Below are 19,426 nucleotides of genomic sequence, written 5' to 3' on the forward strand. Positions count from 1 at the left end.
GATGTGCCTGTCTGGCGTTTTCATCTTCTAAAAGACCAGCCCACAAACACCCTTGCACCCACCATTTTACCAATTTAACCCCGCATATCCATATAACCCTAAAACCCTAAAATCCCAGCTAAATGCCACCATGCCGTATAAGTCTTAACTTACGAAAACCTCCGCCGATAATTACAACCCATCCATCACCATGCCGTACAAGCAACCAAAATTGTTACTGGTCGTACACTGCGTTAGGCATCCCCTTCCTCGAGATCTTCGGGCGGCTCCGGATCGCGGTACCACAACACTGCCGTACTGGCGGCACGCAGCGTCGCGACCACCGACGGCGGCACTTGTTTCGCCAGCGGTGCAGCCGGCAGGGCCATTAGGTCGATGGCATTTTCCTTCACAGCGGCCGCCAGGGCACGGTCCGCGGGCCCATCGAGTATGCACGTCTTGGCAGGTCGCATGCCATATGCTGCCAGAGAGAGAACAGATATTTGAGCGGTATGGGTAAATGCATGGATGCCGGCGTTCGTTACATTTAGTTAGATGAATTGGATTCCATCGATCTGTATAATGTTAATCAAAATTCTTAATGAAAAGGGAAAGAGCCATACGATACGGTGTATGTTCATGTATACGTAAATGCGTGTAGCTATCTATGTATGTATGTGTGTGTGTGTGATGGGGTGAAACGGGTGAGACGGAAGTCAGCCGGTCATTCAAGTTGCTGGTTTTTGCAAAGGAAAACACCTGAGGGTTTTCTGGTTGCCAAGCAACTCGCCATTTCTTTTTTCCGGTAGGAGTGATGTACCCCACAAACGCAACAGTACGAATGTACTGCACACATGTACGGCATAACACTACATACATCATAAGCACGAAAGCGAAACAAGCACACACACATGGGCCGCGTACCTGACGCCTGATGCGCGTGCTTGCTCAGGAGCGCCTTTATGCCGCCGACCTGTTGTTGAGTTAAGTTGGCAGTTGGCTTGACGTACGTGAAGTACAACTGATCTCCAGCCCGTTGGTTGCACAACCGACCAGCTAGGTAATCTATCATGGTACCCGCGTTGCCCTCCAGTACGGCCATGACGTGAAGCTCTCGGCGCCGACCGCCTTTCGACGATGATGACGTGGCGGCAGCTGCGGCAGCCGCTGCCGCGGATTGACGCGTCACGAGCAACAGCGGCATGGGCAGCCGGCGCAGCATCGCCAATGTGACGCTGCCTATAATGTGGATGAGTGTGGCGGTGCTGGAGGTGGCGGAGGTGGAGTAGGGGCTGCTAGTGGCGAAGGACGTGGTAGTAGCCTGTGAGGTAATGGAGTTGGAGCCCAAGATGACTAGCGCAGTGGCGTTGCGTTTGGCGTAATCCACCATGCAGTCTATGAGGCTCAAGGCATTTCGTTCCTGCGGGCGGCCGGCAACGTATTCTCAGCCATGGTTGTGAAGTCATGAGACAATTCAAGGTCTTGTAAATATGGAATAAGTCCTTGTTTAGAGTTCGTGCTATTACGCGTGCGAGCGACTTGGTCATGTGCATTTCCGTTATTTTAAAATGTTGCTAATATTGTTGTTATTATTATTGTTAAACCATTTAAAATATATTTAGTTTCTAGATGTGCTTACTACAATCTCGCAGATGTACTTGGCTGGGGAGAGTTTGCAAAACTCGTCGCCGTGCTTGGTCAGAAGATCTTCGCCTCGCTGTCTGCTCTGTTGGGCATCTACCGAAACGACCGTGGCTATGATAACCCTGTCTCGGGCCGGCTGAGCGATGGCAGCTGCCATTTCCACTGCGGCCATCGAAACCTGCGACATTCAATGTTCGACAAGTAAAACCAGGTGTGAAAAGTGAAGCAAATGCTTTATTTAATCAATGTTCGAGCATCCTCATGCATCCTTAATTGGTTGTGAAATGCCGTTATTTTTCGGAGTGCGCATGCAGACGAGTATATATGTTTGAGGCGTTTTGAGGCGAGCGGAAACGTACATAGCGTACATGCACACCTGCGAATGTTTGTATGCTTATAATTGAACTTATTTATTTCCAGTGATTCATATCCTTCCACCAAGTCCAGTGATGCCCAAGCTCACCTCATTCGCCGCAACAAACACCAATATGGTTTGCGCCTTAGGGTCTGCCGGTACGGACAACACGCTCGCCAAACCCATTCCACTGCGGCGGGCGGCTCCGGCCCCCGGCCCGGCCCCGAGCAACGACGTCGACGCCAAGGCCACCGAAGTCTTCCGTCGGCACCCGTCCACCCGACAAGACTGTACCATCTGGCGAAAGTAGTTATTGTTGTCCTGCGCCTGTACGACAAGTTAAAAAAATCCGTTGAAGGGAGCGAAGCAAAGGGCCTGCTGCAGCAGGAGATCTGTTGATACCCTTGAAGGGAATGGCCCGGCCACGGGATGCATGGAGCATGTACTGTAGGAGCAGGATAACACCCCACACCCGAAGCCACGATGTCACGCCATATGACGTGCTAACAGACATAAGACTGGCTGTGGGTAATGAATATACAATAGGAGCTCTCCTCAAAGCTCCGGCTTGACTTGGCTGACTTACTCCAGCTTACTTAACTTGATGAGCGCGATCGCGGTAGACGAGGACGGGCTGGGAACGGATCCCTGTCGAGCCTAGAGGTATAAGCACTAAGGGCGGACCTTATGAAATGCTGTGTACATATTCTCTGTCAATCCTGCTCTGATGCGCGTCTCGAGGTCGGGTAGGATCACAGTCTTGTTACACCAAAACAGGCCTATCAACCCTCCTATGATTATATTATCCTTAATAATCAATGGTCTATCCGCTCACGAAGAGTTGCTTCGAGAGCCAAACGACAAATGTTTGGCCTCTTCGCACTCGCATTTATGGCGAAGTATCGACTGATCCACGCCGGGCCTTATCACACGAGGCACTGGATGGGGCTGCCCTTTTCGGGAGCCGCAGCCGTCATGTGGCCAACACATGCTAAGGTTTTCATTCCTCGTTTAGCACATCGTAAGCTAATGCAGTTTCGTTTATGTTGCTGGGCTTTGGAGGCGAACAGAGCACGAAGGGGCAAGTACCATGTTCCCAGGGGGCAGCGGTTTTGCCACTGTTGTGGTCCTAATAGCCGAATTGAGGATGAAAAACACGTGTTATTGGAATGCCCAGCCTATAATGATATTCGTGCTGAAGAGGGATTCGATCATCAACAGAGTATGTTGGAGGCCATGCAATGGGAACCCGCACGCCTGGCGAGGATGTTGGAACGTATGTGGGCTCACCGAAACTCAATTACCCCCTTTGGACGCTAGTCTGGGCTGATGTGCGGTTTTTTTTTTCCTTTTCTCCGTGGCTTTTAGGCGTTGTAGTATTGCCCTTGGGCCTTCGGCTCGTATGGGTAGTCTTACAGGTATGGGGTCACGCACCCCCAACCATGTAACACACACACACACGAGGCCCTATCCTGGATACGTAAACGCTCATCCGACTAACGACAGATGAACGACAACCTAACATCCTCAAATCACAACGGAAAGCGCCTTATACGCTAGTCAGGCAACACCCAAAGTCTCAATTAAATCAATACGCGGTTCGCCTTACTACCTTCGGTTGGCTTAGCCACCTGCGGATAGCGACTAACTCGGTCGTGGCACGTAATTTGTGCACTCCAGATGTTTTGGCGTGACAACGATAATTCCCCCCTCAGCAAAAACATCCCCAGCTTGAATCAAATCACAAAGTCCCCCAAACGCCCCAAACCCCAACAGTAAAACCTACTAGATGCACTCCAACATTACCTGGAGCAGCGGAAGCAGGGCTTCGACATCGTCTTGGACTAATAGCTGCGGCGTATCCGGCCGGGCCTTATGGATTTCACGACGGTGGTGACGTACAAGTAAGGCCCGGGGAGTTCATCAGGATGGGGGAGAGCCAATGATCGGGAGAGCGAAGCGGGGAACGAAGCGAGTTTGGGACCAAAAAAAATACGTGATAAAATGAATGTAAAAAAGAAATAAGCGGATCGGAGTCATATGTGGACGAGTACGAATGAAAATGCATCTGCGTCCTGACAGCTGGCCCACAAGCAAAAGCTGCTTATGGAAAGATGACAACGGGGTGTGGTGATCCTGCTGAAGCAACACGGCATGTTTTTTCTTTCATGATACGGTGTCGTACAGTGTCGTACCTGCAACAGCAGTGAGCGCGCATTTGGTGCCGAGGTGAGATCAGCGAATTCCATTCGGATATGGAGGAGGTCGTCCACGAGACAAAGCTTGGGCCGAAGTACGGAGAGCCGTCCCGCGAGCATGGCTTCTCGGGGGTTTTGTTTTTTTTGGGGGGGTGGGGTAACACCAAGGGGGCGGCGTAAGGGAGGAAAAAGGGTTTAGGAGTGCACACAGGCAGAGCTGCTCTCTCTTGCCCGTTCTCGTGCCCTGGGGTAGACGCCTCAGCAACTGTTCAATTTCGTACAACTCCCAACCGAATACCAGAGATATATTGCTTCGCATCGCTGCTCTGTTTTGTCGCTGTTAACTTACGTTGGATGCTGGGCAAATGCATAACGTAGCGCCCCAGCCCAGCCAGCACCTTTCCAGTCGCCTGATAATCCGCGAGTACGGCCCTCATTGCCGGCGTCGAAAGATCTGTACTGCATAGCTCCACCGCTTGGTACGAATGCGGGGGGCTGCTGCTGCTGCTGTCATTGCCGGCAGCTGCTGCGTCCAGGCGACGGCTCATGACGAAGCTACGGCGGCAGGATGTACGCACGGGGGGCACGGAGGGCAGGGAGCTTCAGGTGCAATATAATTCTTGGAGTCATGGATAATCAGGGTATCGAAGCTCCTAAGGGAGAAGGTGTGCAGAGATGTTCGTGGTGGCAGCGCTTGCGCGTTAGCCTGGGCATTGGATGCCCCTCAAAATGCAGGAGTGTCGGGGAATCGGAATTTGCGGGTGTTGATGGCTCTTGTAAGAATGTTGCAGATGCAAGAAACCATCTACGAACTGCGAGCGGGTCGTTGGCGCGTCATGTCGGTTACCCTTGTTACCCTACCGGCCAGGTACCGAAGCGCCCAGTTAGTAACCAATCGGTTTGGTAGAGATACCAGCTGCTGGCGCCAAGCAAGGATAACCCCGAATGGTAACCCCATAAAAGCACTTGGCGGCAAATGCAGAGGAGTAGGGCTCGGAGCGCCCCATATACAAACGGGAATTCGGATTTTTAATCCGTTTGTTACTTTACTTCTGTTTTGGTGAGAAAGGAATGATTGACTGCCGTCGGGGGATGTTGGGTGTGGGGTGCTCTGCAGGTGCTGGAGAGGTGCTGGAGAGCCCGACCTTATTTAGCGTTATTAAGACTATTATGGTTTTAGGGTTTTAGGGTTTTATGATTTTATGGTTTTATGATTTTATGGTTTTTATGGTTGTTTTATCAACGAACACGTGTCATGAGGAATTATCGAGGCCGGACAAACAAGCACATTACCTGTCTAGCACTCGAGCGAGCAGCAAACTGTTGGTAAGGGCGGCCTCCATCACTATATTAGTGTACGGCGCCCTGTGGGAAAGTACGTACGGATTAGTTAGGAGGATCGCGGCTGCGAGCAGTTCAGGTCCGCAATCCAGACGAAAACTTGACAAATAGATTGGCAAATACAACCGCCTACTTATTTGTGCACTTATTGATTCTCTTAATCCGCCAAGACGGAAAATCTGACCAAGCAATCACAGGCGTCGATAATCGATTTACAAAATGCAAACTGTAGTATCCGGTAGCATATAACTACCAACCTTACTTACCGGTCTTTGTGATAGTGCAGTGCGTAAGCTAGGGCGTTGACATCCAGGACGCCTTCTTTCGCCAAAAGCCCTAGATCTCGAGAGCGCCGGCTAATCATCCAGCTGTACGAACAGGAGTACGACAAGTACGGCTTCCTTGGTACCCACATTGACGTCCATGCAATTACCAGTATTATTTATTTTTTATCTTCATACTTTATCTTTATAGTTACAAGTTACAAGTTCCGCACACAAGTGCGGGGTGTGTCCATAAAAGCCGGGGGGACCATGGGCGTAGCGTAGGAACTTTACTGAACACAGGAGAACGCAATACCGATGCGGAGGACAAAGCGAATACATCATGTAATGTAACATCTCATGCCGCAGCCTGGGATTGAACCAGGGCCCTTTTGTTTACAAGACAAACGCTCTACCACTGAGCTACAACGGCATGCTAAACTAGCATGCTAAACTAAATATTATTGATACTGTAGGGTAATGACACTACAGACACAACAGCTCCGTAGGACACACCGCGATACACACATACCCCGCACATGTCCCTCAACCTAACTTGCGGCTCCTAGCTAGGCTCTTGGGCCTTTGCTAGCTCGTGTAAGGGCTGGCTAGTTACACCCCTCTGGCTGTGTAACGCAACCGAGGTGTAATAAGTACACACATACATACACACGCACACAGAGCAGATACCCATGTGAGCAGTGTGACGGCTAGCCAGCGCTGGCAAACAAGCACCCCGATGACATACCCATGGGCAGATGCCAACCATGGAACCGCCTTGATGATACAACACACACACACACATGCACAGACATACACACACATACACACCATACTCACACTCACACTCACACTCACACTCACACTCACACTCACACTCACACTCACACTCACACTCACACTCACACTCACACTCACACTCACACTCACACTCACACTCACACTCACACTCACACTCACACTCACACTCACACTCACACTCACACTCACACTCACACTCACACTCACACTCACACTCACACTCACACTCACACTCACACTCACACTCACACTCACACTCACACTCACACTCACACTCACACTCACACTCACACTCACACTCACACTCACACTCACACTCACACTCACACTCACACTCACACTCACACTCACACTCACACTCACACTCACACTCACACTCACACTCACACTCACACTCACACTCACACTCACACTCACACTCACAACCAACCATAACCTTAACCTTAACCATAACCTTAAGGTTCCTCTCGCGAATCCTCTGTACGACGACTATTCAATCCGGAATTGAAACGCTCAAATGTTGCTTCATTCACACACACAGAGCACATCCGCCGTTTCCCTCCTGAGACTAAGTCCCCCAGGAGCTAAAGCTGCATTCCTGAGGAGCCTTCCCCCCTTGTGGCCAACTGCTGCCGGCGGCTCAGCTTATTTGATATAGATATTTGATAAATAAATTCACACGCACCGCTGACACAGACGCAGACACATAACGCAGGCACCAACCCTAAGACCCGCGATGGTCCACTTACTTGACTCCCTTGTTCTCCAACCACGTGAAGGTCGATTCACCCAGTGCCACCAGGCAGCCGTCTTCGCTGACGCCCAACGCCTCCTCCCGCCACACAAGCTGCATCAATCCGTAACCGCTGCCCAACGGCAAGCTGTGCGACGCGTCACCATAAGCCCATGTACGATTGGTTTTGTCGTACGAGTAGCCGGGATGGAAGGGCTGGACGATCACGATGACGTTCTCTCGGGGGATGCTGATGCGTGAGAGAGGTTACGTGATAAATTTATTCCGAGTATTGGATTGGTTTCGGAGCGCGAGTGGAGGAGGAAGGAGGAGAAAGGAGTATGGGGTCAAGCCGAGTTACGGGGTCAAGCAAGGAAGAAGTGATTGCATGGGGGTGTTGAGGAAGCCGGAAGGAGGAAGTGCAAGGAAGAAGTGCAAGGAAAAAGTGCATGGGCATTAAGGGAACCGGCGGCGGCGGCGGCGGAGGAGGAGGAGGAGGAGGAGGAGGAGGAGGGAAAAGGGAGGGGGGGAAGGCGGGTTCTTCGCTCCCGCGTGGGATGACAAAAGGCAAAAACTCCCTGTTCTGAATGAACAGCCGTCATCAAGCCTGCTTTACCAGACAAACCGAAATCACCATTGTGTATATAACTACCTCCTTATTGGAATATGCTCGTACTAACTAACATGGTTTTAGCCGTTACCAACTGAATAAACCTCATTATCGTGCAGTTGATTATAATTGAACAGAAATAATTGTGCACATTGTGCATAACCCAACCTTAAATCCATTATGTACGGCGTCGTACCGCTGGATCAGCCGTTACTTACCCGAAAAAACGGTATTTCCACAGCTGTCGTACCACCTCATCTTGCTGGTCTTCGTTGACCACTAGCACCAAGGGCAGCCGAGATATAGCCTCTCGTCCCGCGATGTTTTCTAGGGCCATAACCAAAGAGGCGATGTAGCGACAGCCAAGAGATAGGCCGTGCATTTTGAAGGTTCCCGAAACCACCATGCCCGGTCTGCAACGTTGCACAGAATATTCGTTTTTCAGCGGTTTTAAACGGTTTTAAACGGTTTAGGCGGTTTTAGGCGGTTTTAAACGGTTTTCTTGAGGTCTGGAATTGTTGAGCAGGTTTTATTGAAACTTTTATTCGAAAAACGTGAAACCACTTACAGTACTACAAGACTGAATCACGTAACGCCCTACGGCCGACCTGTACGTCTCCAGTAAGTCCCACGGGTCGTGCGTCCAGAGATCGGGCGCCATGCTGCGGTACAAGACACCCGGCACACTGGTCCCTGCCGTGCCGCCAGCGCCTGCCGTCGCGTCCGCCGTACCGGGCTCACCGGCGCCGTCAGCGGAACCAACGCCGCCGCTGCTGCCAGTGCCGCCCGAAACTGCGCTGAAGCCGTGCAATGGCGCCGTCGGCCCGCCGCCGCCGCCGCCGCCGCCGCCGCCGCCGCCGCCACTGCTGCTGCTGTGCCCGGCGTCAGGTATGCCGGCGCCGCCGCCGCAGCAGCAGCCAGCGCCTCGGTGCATGCCCTGTTCGAGGTAATCGTCAGCGGCGCGCATGTGTACGGCAATGGAGCCGTTGCGCAGCATCTGTACAACCTCGTTGCGGTACACTAGGGCATCGTCGGAACGGCCAAACGCCGACAGCTGTACCTGCGTCGTCACAGACGGGGCGCCCCATGCCTGTGCATCAGCCCAGTGGGCGTTACAACGGTTAAGTAACATCGACAACATCTGGCTGCAGCGCAGAAGCTCGTCCAACTTTGCCTGGCACTGCTCCCTTAGCTCCTCAATCTTCGCGAGCGTGCTCCCCCGGACTTTTGGCGGTGACGGCGACGCCGCTAACGGTTGCAATAGCTGCTGTTGCTGCTGTTGCTGCTGCTGCTGCTGCTGCTGCTGCAGCAGCGGCGGGGGGCCCAGCGGCGATGGCGACGGCGACCGCGAGAACGGCAGCGGCGATGGGGATGGCGACGGCGGCGCCGCCGCCGCCTCCGGCACCGCCGCCGTCAGCGGCACAATATCCTTGCAGAATATCGTAGCTTGACGAAGTGCGTGCATCGCTCTGTCAGTTATGTTGAGGTACATGTGGGCGGAGGGATGCAGAGCGGCGGCGGCGCCGCCGCCCATATTAGGTGACGACTGTAGCGGCTGCGGTGGCGGTAGCGGCAGAGGGATGGCTAGCGGCGACGGGCTCGGTGACGGCGGCGGCAGCGGCAGCGGCGACGGCGGCAGAGGCGACGGCGGCAGAGGCGACGGCGGCAGAGGCGACGGCGGCAGAGGTGACGGCGGCAGAGGTGACGGCGGCGGCAGCACACCTCTCGGCAGCGGACTGACGGCGCCGCCGCCGCAGCCGCCGCGGATCTGCTCCAGGAGGGGGGAAGCGCACGTGGGTGGGTGCAAATGGGTTTCCAGGTTGCTAAAGTGCTTTCCACGGAGTAAGGCGGCCACAGCAGCAATCAGTGGTCGAAATGATGCGGTGCAGGCACTAGGGGAGAAAGAACGCTGCGGCAGACTCTACTTGCCGCAAACCTCGAAGCCGGCTGCCATGGCCCTGGGCCAACCCACGAGGTTTCTCTTTTCCCCTGCTATAGCTCCCGGCGCCGAAAAACCTTGTAAAAAGCCTGTTCTTCATCACCAAAGCCCCCCAAGCGCCAAAACACCCGCGCCGAAGCTGACGCATCAACCGCTAGAGATTAAAATAACTGGTCGAGCTAGTGACTAAGGCGCTCCACTTGCGCTGTCTGCTCAAGCAGAGTGGCTTCTGCGCTATGTAAACAAAAGCGACCTACGGGCGGCGGCGTCATGCTTCGGGGAAATGCGTCTGCTGGCGGCGATAACAGCGTTGCGTTGCCGCCGCCGTCACCGCCGCCGTTCGTCATGGGCGAGTTGGGCGAGTTCAGGAGCAGTGGTCCCGGGGTTGCACATTTGGGCAGGCGGTCGATTCCTGGAGCGGGGGCCACGGAATCGGCGGCGCCGCCGCGGAGGATGCCACCGCCGCCGCCGCCGCCGCCAGCGCCGGCGGCGCCGGCGGGTACGGCACTGCCGCGGAGACTGTTAACGGGTGAGTGCCTTACGGGTGAGGTAGGGCACGAGTAGCCCAGACGTTCGTGGTCGTGATACCCGCCGCTGGCGCCGCCGCCAGCGCGGGCGGCGGAAGCGGCGTAGATGCTGCCGCCGCCGCCGCCGCCGCAGTTACCGCCGCCGCCACCGTAACCTGCGGGCATCGCCGCCGCGGAGGCAGTAGCGTTACGGAATGGAAAGACGCTGCTTGGGCACCGTTGCAGAAAGCTTGGTGGAAAGAGTGGTTGTGTGGTGAATACTCAGTTGCATACCGAACAACGTAAATTCCCTGGATACGGCAAAGCTCACCGTCGTACGACACGCGGATTCTGGAGCGTAACATACTCTCCGTCGGAGACGCCGCCGAACGAAGAAGACTGCTGCCGGCGCCGACGCCGACGCCGACGCCACAGCTAGCACCGCCGCCAATACCGCCGCTGATGCCAAGAGCTCCCATAGCGGCGGCCGCAGCAGGTGTCAAGCCGCTGATGCCGTCACTCGACCGTCGACGCAAACGTCGAGATGAGCCCAATGAAGAGAGCGAGCGGCCGACGCCCGCGGCCGCGGCAGCGGCGGAAGCGGCGGCGGCCGAATTGCCGTACGCGACCCCTTGGGTACCGCCGACGGAGCCTTCACCTCCGCCAGCGCCACAGCCGCCGTGGTACAAGGAGCCGCGGACGTGGACGTGCGCGAGGAGGGGGTCCTTCACCTCCCAGCAAGCGGCACCTTGTGGATGGGGACCTCCTGATACTGTACAGCGTACGGCGTACGGCATACGGCATACGGCATACGGCATGAAGCCCGGAAACGGCGGGCATTATGTTCTCATTTAAGAGGGCGCGAAGAACGGAGGAAGGAAACGCTAGGCGCAGCGCCAGTCCTGTGTGTAACAGAGAGCACTAGCACTTCGTGCTCTCCCGTCCCTTCAGCCCCCCCAGTGCTTCCCTTCGGACGCCGAATTCATTTTGTAACTCTTTGTCTTTCTTTGGTTGATGAATTCATTCCGCAATTATTCACTCACTCCCACCACTGCCAAGAACCCTAACCCCCCAACAACACGCAGACACATAAACACACATAAACACACATAAACACACACGCACGCGCACACACACCCATCCTCAACTATCAGCTAATCCTCTTTCTCGGTCCTGGTCCTGGTCCTGGTGGATAGCGAAGTATTTAAATGCTCCCGTTTAAACTTCTGAAGTTCTCACGACACCTTTTCCAAGCGTGCTGCCAATCCTGGGCAGCAGCCTGTCAACGCCTCTTCCATTACTGCTGCTACAGCCCTCGCCGCCGCCGTAGCTGCCGCCGCCGCTGCAGCTGCTGCCATCCACCAAGCATCTGTAGGCGGCGTCGCCGCCGCCAACTCCGCCGCCGCCGCCGCCGCCGCCGCCGGCGAGCCTAATGGGCGAGTGGCTGCGGTCCAGGAGGAAACTCGAAGGGCTCCGAAGACCCGTGGGTCCGTCGTGGGCTGAGGCAATACCAGGTCCCCCGGGGGCCGTCGCCGCCGCCGCCACGTGCGTCCATAACGGTCTGTACGACGGTGACGACAACGGTGCTGCTGGCTCCCGTGGGTCAGGTAACGGACGATATTCCTGGGGTTGCGGGCGCAAGGGGTTGAGGAGGTGGGGGAGGGGTTGAGGGGGGCCCAAACCCCGGCGGTGGGAGAGTTCTCCGATGCGAAGGTCACAAAAACAATTGCCAACACCCGCACCACCAACAGCCGCAGCGAGCCGCGGCAGGAGGGCCGATTCCCAGGAAAAAAGGAACTAATTGATCAGGTACTCTAATACATAATTATTAAATGAATAAGGTCTGGATCCTTACGTAAGCCTGTCTGTCATCGATCTACTCCTAGTACGCTGGAAAATCTCTCTCCCAAATCTCTTCACGTCTAAGTCCAACCCCAATTCCAATTCCAATTCCAATTCCAAATCCAAATCCAAATCCAAATCCAAATCCAAAAACAAATCCAAATCCAAATCCAAATCAAATCCAAATCCAAATCCAAATCCAAATCCAAATCCACATCTACACCCCTGACGATGCCAAGAAGAGAAGGGCGCTGAGGATGGTGCCCCACCCCCTCCTGGACGCAAAACAACATCTTCCTTCTCGCGGTAGACCACGTGTCCAAATGCCGCTTTCCTTCACAGTTTATAACCGCCAACCACCAACCGCCAACTGCCAACTGCCAACTGCCAACCTCCTCACATGTACTTCCGGAAGATGTGCTGTTGGGTTATTGCAGTCGCTGTTGTAGACACCACAACCACCACCACCACCGCCACCAGCAGCGCCAGGAGAATCAGCAGCAGCAGCAGCAGCAGGAGTACCCGCGTCGTCGCCGCCGCCGAGGGCGGTGGTCAAGGGAGCGCCGCCGAGGCGTGTCGAGGGCATGGGCACGCCTCCCGGGGGCCCCCTTCCTAAAAGCGCCGAGGGGAGAGGCTCAAGCTGCTTAAGTCCAGCGGCGGCAACGGCTGTGGCAGAGCCACTGTCGCCACCGCTATCGGCGCCCACGTCGATTTCGACTCCGCCGCGTCCTGTTGACGGCGACGGCGGATCCACATTGGACGATTTGGCGGCGGCGGCGGCGGCGGTGAAGTCCGCTGCCGTGGCGTCCCCGCGAACAGGGGGCAAGTCTATCAGAGCCTGCGGCCTCCGGATGCGAGCTGTGTATATGAGGAAGGGAAAGTTGGTACGGCAGGCGTACGGCGGCAGGGGGGCACGGATGCAGGAACGTTAGTGGCGTGTTGCTGTAATGGTGGGTAGATCTCCGAATGCCAAGTACGAGGGAGAAGCACAAGTGCCGTACTTCAATATCTACGGGATGTAACGAATGAAAGTAACGGACACATATTGTGAAGTACATAGGAACACGCAAATCCGTACAATCTGTACAATCCGTACAATCTGTACAATCTGTACAATCCGTATAATCTGTACAAATACGTACAATACGTACAATCCTTAACAGTCCTCACATCGACGAAGACAAACGAAGACCACCCGAGAACAACACCCTTGAACAAACGGGCTGCTTACCGACGGAAGGATTCGACAACCATGACCGTAACATGCGACATAAGGTGATGGGGAAACTCACCGCAAATGAAAAGCCCTGCGCCTTTGGGTACGGTGGCGGGGGGTGCCCATGGCAATGGCGACACAGCGAGCGGCAACGGCGACAGCGTACCAGGTGACCCCCGGGAGATTGGTGACGATAACGACCCCGGCGGCGGCGGCGGCGGCGGCGGCGGCGGCGGCGGCTAGCGCTAGGTTGCGTTTGGTTACCGCCAGCGCCTTCCGCCGGCGTGCCGATGGCGTCTGCCGCCTTGCCGCCGCCGCCACCATGCGCCGCCGCCGCAGCAGCAGCAGCAGCGGGAGCGGCAGTTCGCAACAGCCGCCGTCGAGGCGACGCGGAGTGGCGGCGCTCGGCGTCGTCCGCAACGTCGCGGCGCCCTCGACGACTCGGCGAAGCGGACGACCCCGGACGGCGCGGCGAGCTCACAGATCGTTGTACGGGCGAAGGATTCCTGTTCTCGGACTCAGTTTCGTTCTCGTTCCCTGATGCAATGTGCCCCGCGACGTGTCCGGCGTGTAAGGCGATTGTGCTTCCGATGCTGCTGTTCCGAGACATGACTACATGATCTCGAAGGCTAATGAGGCGCGACGGCGATCTGGAATGCGGCGGCGTGGGGCTGCTGCTGCTACCTCTGACCGGGGGCGAGGGCCCGCCGCTGCCGCCGCCGCTGCCGCCGCCGCCGCCACCGCCGCTGCCGCTGCCGTCACCACCACCGCCGCCGCCGCCACCTCCTCCAACGACTCGTCGTCTGAAGGTATCTCCACGAACATTTGAGGCCAGCGGCCGCTGCTGCTGTTGTTGCTGCTGTTGTTGCTGCAGTTGCTGTTGCAGCTGTTGCTGCTGTTGCTTTTTTTGCTGAGGCTTACCTGAAATCCAAGAACGAGAGCCATGCCCTGCGGGATTGGGGAATTTTCCGCCTTTGTTTCCAAGCAATTTTCCAAATTCTGGGTTCCTTGTGGTCGTGCACTCTGCCCCCCTGCCTCATCTCGTCTCTTACACCCGAATTTCCCCGGTATGCATATACTACCAACCCCCACCCCCAAACCTCCTTTCTGATCCTCAATCTGGGGCACCAATCTATATGCCCACCTCCCAGGTACAGCCCAATACGGCAATCCTGTCCACCGGCCGCTACGCGCTTCGAAAAAGACACGGATCACGGTTTGTACTGGGGTAGGTTACTGTACTTGCGCTGAGGTCGCCACCCTCAGATGCGCCCTCCGGGGCCTCACCTCGTTGTTGTGGGGAATCCGCCGCCGCCGCCGCCGCCGCCGCCGCTCCGGCCTCCTCAAGGGGCTCGTCGCCAGCCGGCTTGTTCAACAGCTGCGCCAGCAGCCTCGGCAGGTTGCTGTTCCTGTGTGCGTGTCCGAATGTGTGCATGCCGTGCGTGTGCACGTGGGGAAGGTGCTTTCCGCGTAGCTCAAAGTCAGGTGGATAGTCTCTGATTTGAAATGTGTGCGAGAAGATTACGTGTACACTGCTACAAATCAAACTAATCTATCCGTTTCCTTAACCATATCCTTAACCGTATCTTAACTGTAACCTTGTATATCTTGTAAATCTTGCTACCGCACCCTACTTACGGAGCTGCTACAAAAGCGACGGATTTGCCGGGGTCCAATCTTCCCTTCTCCCGTTCCCGGCTCTCAAGCTGTTCAGCTGCGGCGTAGACGGCGTCCTGAAGCGCAACCTGCGTTTCCAATTTCAAAGGAAAAAAATATTCACAGGTTGCCATGTTTGGGTTATGCTGGCGGCATTCGTAATCCGGGCGAGTTTATGTCGCACGTCATAAAAAATAAAAAAATAAAAGGAAATGTATAATAATAATAATAATAATAATAATATAATAATAGTAATATGTATTCCTTTAAACTAAAGAGTAAGAACCTCAAAACAGTAATTGGATTGAACTACGCTAGGATGCGTGTGTGTTCGGGAGGGGCTCGAACCCAACATCACCACCACCATTACCAATATCATCAACACCCAACAACACCCAGAACACCCCAACAACACCCCAACAACACCGCGCGCCCGCCCCTGCGCTGTGTTTCGGCCCCCGGTCAGGCGTCCCGGTGCTCGTCCTTTCCCGCCCACAGTGTAACACCTCGCCAACACCCCAACAACACCCACAACAATAACACAACACCCCGAAACAACAACAGAGAGTTGTTTTGCCGTCTGGCGGCAGGGACGGGGGGCGTAGGTGGCTTGTGGGGGTGGGGAGGGGTAGGGAGAGCGGTGGAGAGGAAGGGGGTGAAGAGGGCCCCGCCCTCCAGGGCTGGAAGGGGAGGGTTTCCTCTATAGCAGGCAGGAGCAGGCAGCGTCTGTGAGCCATGTTTCGGGCTTTTTCGGGCTTTTTAGGTGGGCGCCGCGCTGGCTTGTCATCCCCCCCGCGGCAATAGGTGTTTTGCTTTGTTCTGCGCTGGGCAGCGTCGGGGGGCCCCCGGTGGCCTTTTTTCTTTTTGTTTGTTTATCGTCCCTAGACCGTGTGAATAGGCTGGCCAGGCGCAGTGGTGAGATGGTGAGAGGTAGCTTGGTTCGGGTCCCCTAAGGTGTGTGGTGTGGCGCCTCTCGCGCAGCTCTCGCTTAGCACTGATTTGCAGTCCTCTGTGCCGTTGCCTTGCCTCGCCAGGGGCTGGGAGAGCGCCCCGGCTGGTGTGAGTGCGCGAGTAAGGGAGTGAGTGAGGCGCGCGCCGAGGAGCAGACGGACGTGGAGCCGCGCGCCCGGCCCTGCGCTGTGTTTCGGCACGGTCCGGGCCCCGACGTTGCTAATCGTCCATCCATAGCATTGTGTACACCCACCGCAGTGAAACACCCCCTCGTCATCAGCAACAGGGCGAACCACCCACAGCAGTGTAACTAACCCCGTGAACAGTCAACAGCAATGCCCCAATAACAGCAACGCCCGCAACCCACCGCGGCCTCCTCAACCTGGCTCCGAAGTGTCGCGTAACGCTGCTGCTCATCAGCAACCCGGTGCCAGTCGCTGCCTGCGCGGTGTACGGCAGGTTCCGGAGCGCGTGTGGAAAGAGAGATGGATTAGGAGCATATGGTGTCATGGTGGTGTTGTGGTTCTGTTCTCCGAAACCATGTGTGTGTCACTATTTCGGAGGACGCAAACAAAAATGTAAAATGCTACGCAGGAAGACCTTTTGGTAGGACATGAGTACCGCCCGGGACAGCAACAGCAACAACAGCAGCAACAGCAGCAGCAACAGCAGCAACAGCAGCAACAGCAGCAACAGCAGCAACAGCAGCAACAGCAGCAACAGCAGCAACAGCAGCAACAGCAGCAACAGCAGCAACAGCAGCAACAGCAGCAACAGCAGCAACAGCAGCAACAGCAGCAACAGCAGCAACAGCAGCAACAGCAGCAACAGCAGCAACAGCAGCAACAGCAGCGGCGGCAGGCGCCCTGGGAGGTCAAAGTGGGATGTGCGGCCACGATGGATTCAATAGGACCCACCAAAAAACTAAAAAATTCATATTTACACCCCCAAAGACTCCCACGGGCTCAGTTTTTACCACCCACGCCTTCCTCGTAGACACACACCGACACCTGTGTAGAGCTCCTATCCGTCGTCCCTGCCCTTTTCACAACTTGTCGGACGCGGCGCGGGAGAATCACGTGACAAAACACACAACGGCCCGTGCACACCCGCCCACACGTCCAAGGTCGCCAAGTCCAACCCACGCACCCGCCCATCCCTTTTCACCTGTACCCACCTAATGTTGAGTAGATGGCGAAGTCAAAGCGGTCCAGCCGGGGCACGGGGGCCACCTGCAGCTTCCCCCTCATCATCAACACCACCACCCGCACCACAAGGATGGTACGCCTGCGGGCCTCATGTGCTCGGATGCGCCATTCCGCGACATCGGAGGTATCTGCTCAGAGTTCGCTCTCCAGCAGAGAGAGGAGAGCGCGCATGTCGGCATGTGCATCAGCGGGGATGGGTGAAGAGATGACGGGCAACCGGTGGTTAGCCGGGTACGTGTGTGTGTATGTATGTATGTAGGTAGGTAGGTAGGCAGGGCAGAAGGACTAGGTCGCGGTGGCAGTGGCGGTAGCGGTGGGGAGCGGGATGATGGAAGGTGGAGGAGGGCAATGGCGAGAATGCGGGTTGGGCGGCTTCGTTGGGCGGCTTCGAGGACACAACAGGGATTCTGAGGGCGCGGTAGTGTGCGGTAGTGTGCGGTAGTGTGCGGTAGTGTTTACAGAGGACGCGGAGGGGGTTAAGAACGAAACGAGGGTCGATGTGATTTGCAGTTGGCAGTTGGCAGCTGGCAGCTGGCAGGGGAGTGAGTGGGTCCGCAATCCTCATAGGGTTGAGGGCAGCGGCACTTAGCGGTACGGCATTACGGCAGTAAACTGATATAACGGTATTGGCGGCCTCACCTCGCTTGATTGCGAGCACCATGCTGCACTTGGCCATGGACCTGTGAGACGGCCAAGTTCCGGGGGAAAAGGCACGGGCCTGATCAAGACATGAGCGTAAACATTTTCTTCTCCTCCTTCTTGCCCTTTTGTACGTCATAAAATGCTTTGTTTATTCCTGGCGAGGTACTTAAGTTTTACCATGATAAGCGCAATGCATCCGCGCGAAGCAGGCAGCTAGGGATGGGGAATGAGACCATGAACTCCTAACACAGCTGTGGAATCCCTTGCACGGGCAAACAGGCTCCGGAACCATTGCCGTACCCACTGCCTCACTACCTTTTTCTCGTACATTCATAACATATCCGTTCATGATGGCCATACACTTCAGTCGTCACCCGTCAACATGCACACCGCCTCCAACACACACTACCGCCGCTGCCACCATTGCCAACAAGGCCGTCGGCAAACACAAAGGTTGCCTTAATATTTGGTGAAAAAGAAGACTAACCGCTGTGGCGATGTTGGAGGCACACATTCCGCAGTGCCCCGAGGTCTCTGCAGGAACTCCGACACCCCTCGGGGTCTTGGACCGAGCACCGACACACGACTGGACCCGCCATAACAGGAAGGCCGTCCAGCCTGATGTACAGCACGCTGTGCACTAGATGGACTGGGGCTGAAGAACCTTTCCAGCTCGGACCCACGTTTAACAAGCTCATTCTGCGAGTTGCGAATGGGATGGAGATTTGCTGCATGAAAAGCAAGAGATTCGCGCATGCGCTCTGGAAGCTGGGCGGTCGCGATCAGTCGAAGGAACGGTAATATGAGGAGAAGCATCTAAGCTGTAATTTATATTTGATGTTGAATTATAAGTTTTTGCTGGGAAAGCATAACCGGGTCTTCGGGTGCGATAACTGGGCAAGTCGTCTGCAAAACAAGGCCTCGCGAACACGGACGTGACATCACCGCAAGCATTTATATGTAAATAATACGCATCAAGACGTGGTTTAAAATTTTCCATCTGCGGGCTCGATGTCTTCACTCACCTCAAGGAGTTCTAGCTTTTTCGAAAAACTCAAACCGCGTGCTATCGGCTGACGCCCAATACCTACGGCATTATTGTCACACAATTAATGCTCTATACTGCACCATATTAGGAAAGGGAATAATAGGACTCTTGCGTATAGTTGAGCCTGTTCACGTCCAACCGTGTTAAGGGCTCACCGCCGAGGCCATCCAACTGTCGAGAAGATTCACTCCGCCACAATTCCTTAACATATTCTGTCCAGTCCACATCCGTTTGCAAGAATGTAGACGGGACGTTGCCCATGATTCAACAGTCTTCGAAGCGAGGCCAATATGCTCAATTTGGTATCTATACAATTAATACAGCAATATTATTACCTTCGTCCTTCTGTTTGCAACGGTGTTAGCTAAGGTTAAATCGAGTGAAGGGACGAATACGGCACGGACGACGAGTCGTCACAGCAGGCATACGAGGCCATATGGTACTTTTTCCGCTGCAACGATAACTGTCTATACGCAAACTTATCTCAGCTACTT

General features: G+C 55.3%; 2 protein-coding genes across 2 annotated transcripts; both read right to left on the minus strand.

The window, feature by feature from the left end:
• Positions 1-233: 233 nt before the first annotated feature.
• On the minus strand, positions 234-8,306 carry VOLCADRAFT_91774 (uncharacterized protein; the record flags this gene model as incomplete). The annotated part of the gene is made up of 11 exons (XM_002951222.1): positions 234-460; positions 904-1,399; positions 1,619-1,801; positions 2,087-2,305; positions 4,174-4,301; positions 4,526-4,719; positions 4,755-4,829; positions 5,470-5,541; positions 5,784-5,885; positions 7,331-7,564; positions 8,143-8,306. The coding sequence occupies 11 exons, from the start codon at positions 8,304-8,306 to the stop codon at positions 234-236; spliced, it is 2,094 nt and encodes a 697-aa protein (XP_002951268.1).
• Positions 8,307-8,465: 159 nt separating this feature from the next.
• Positions 8,466-18,700, minus strand: VOLCADRAFT_91775 (uncharacterized protein; the record flags this gene model as incomplete). Its single annotated transcript, XM_002951223.1, has 14 exons — positions 8,466-8,635; positions 8,985-9,014; positions 9,647-9,695; positions 10,406-10,545; positions 10,908-11,141; positions 11,881-11,992; positions 12,612-13,069; positions 13,504-13,518; positions 14,349-14,375; positions 14,715-14,836; positions 15,066-15,172; positions 16,402-16,475; positions 17,882-17,922; positions 18,372-18,700. 14 exons carry the CDS (start codon positions 18,698-18,700, stop codon positions 8,466-8,468), a joined length of 1,908 nt encoding a protein of 635 aa, XP_002951269.1.
• Between the last annotated feature and the right edge of the window lie 726 nt (positions 18,701-19,426).

This window comes from Volvox carteri (assembly GCF_000143455.1).
Source record: "Volvox carteri f. nagariensis unplaced genomic scaffold VOLCAscaffold_22, whole genome shotgun sequence".
NCBI classification, from domain to species: domain Eukaryota; kingdom Viridiplantae; phylum Chlorophyta; class Chlorophyceae; order Chlamydomonadales; family Volvocaceae; genus Volvox; species Volvox carteri.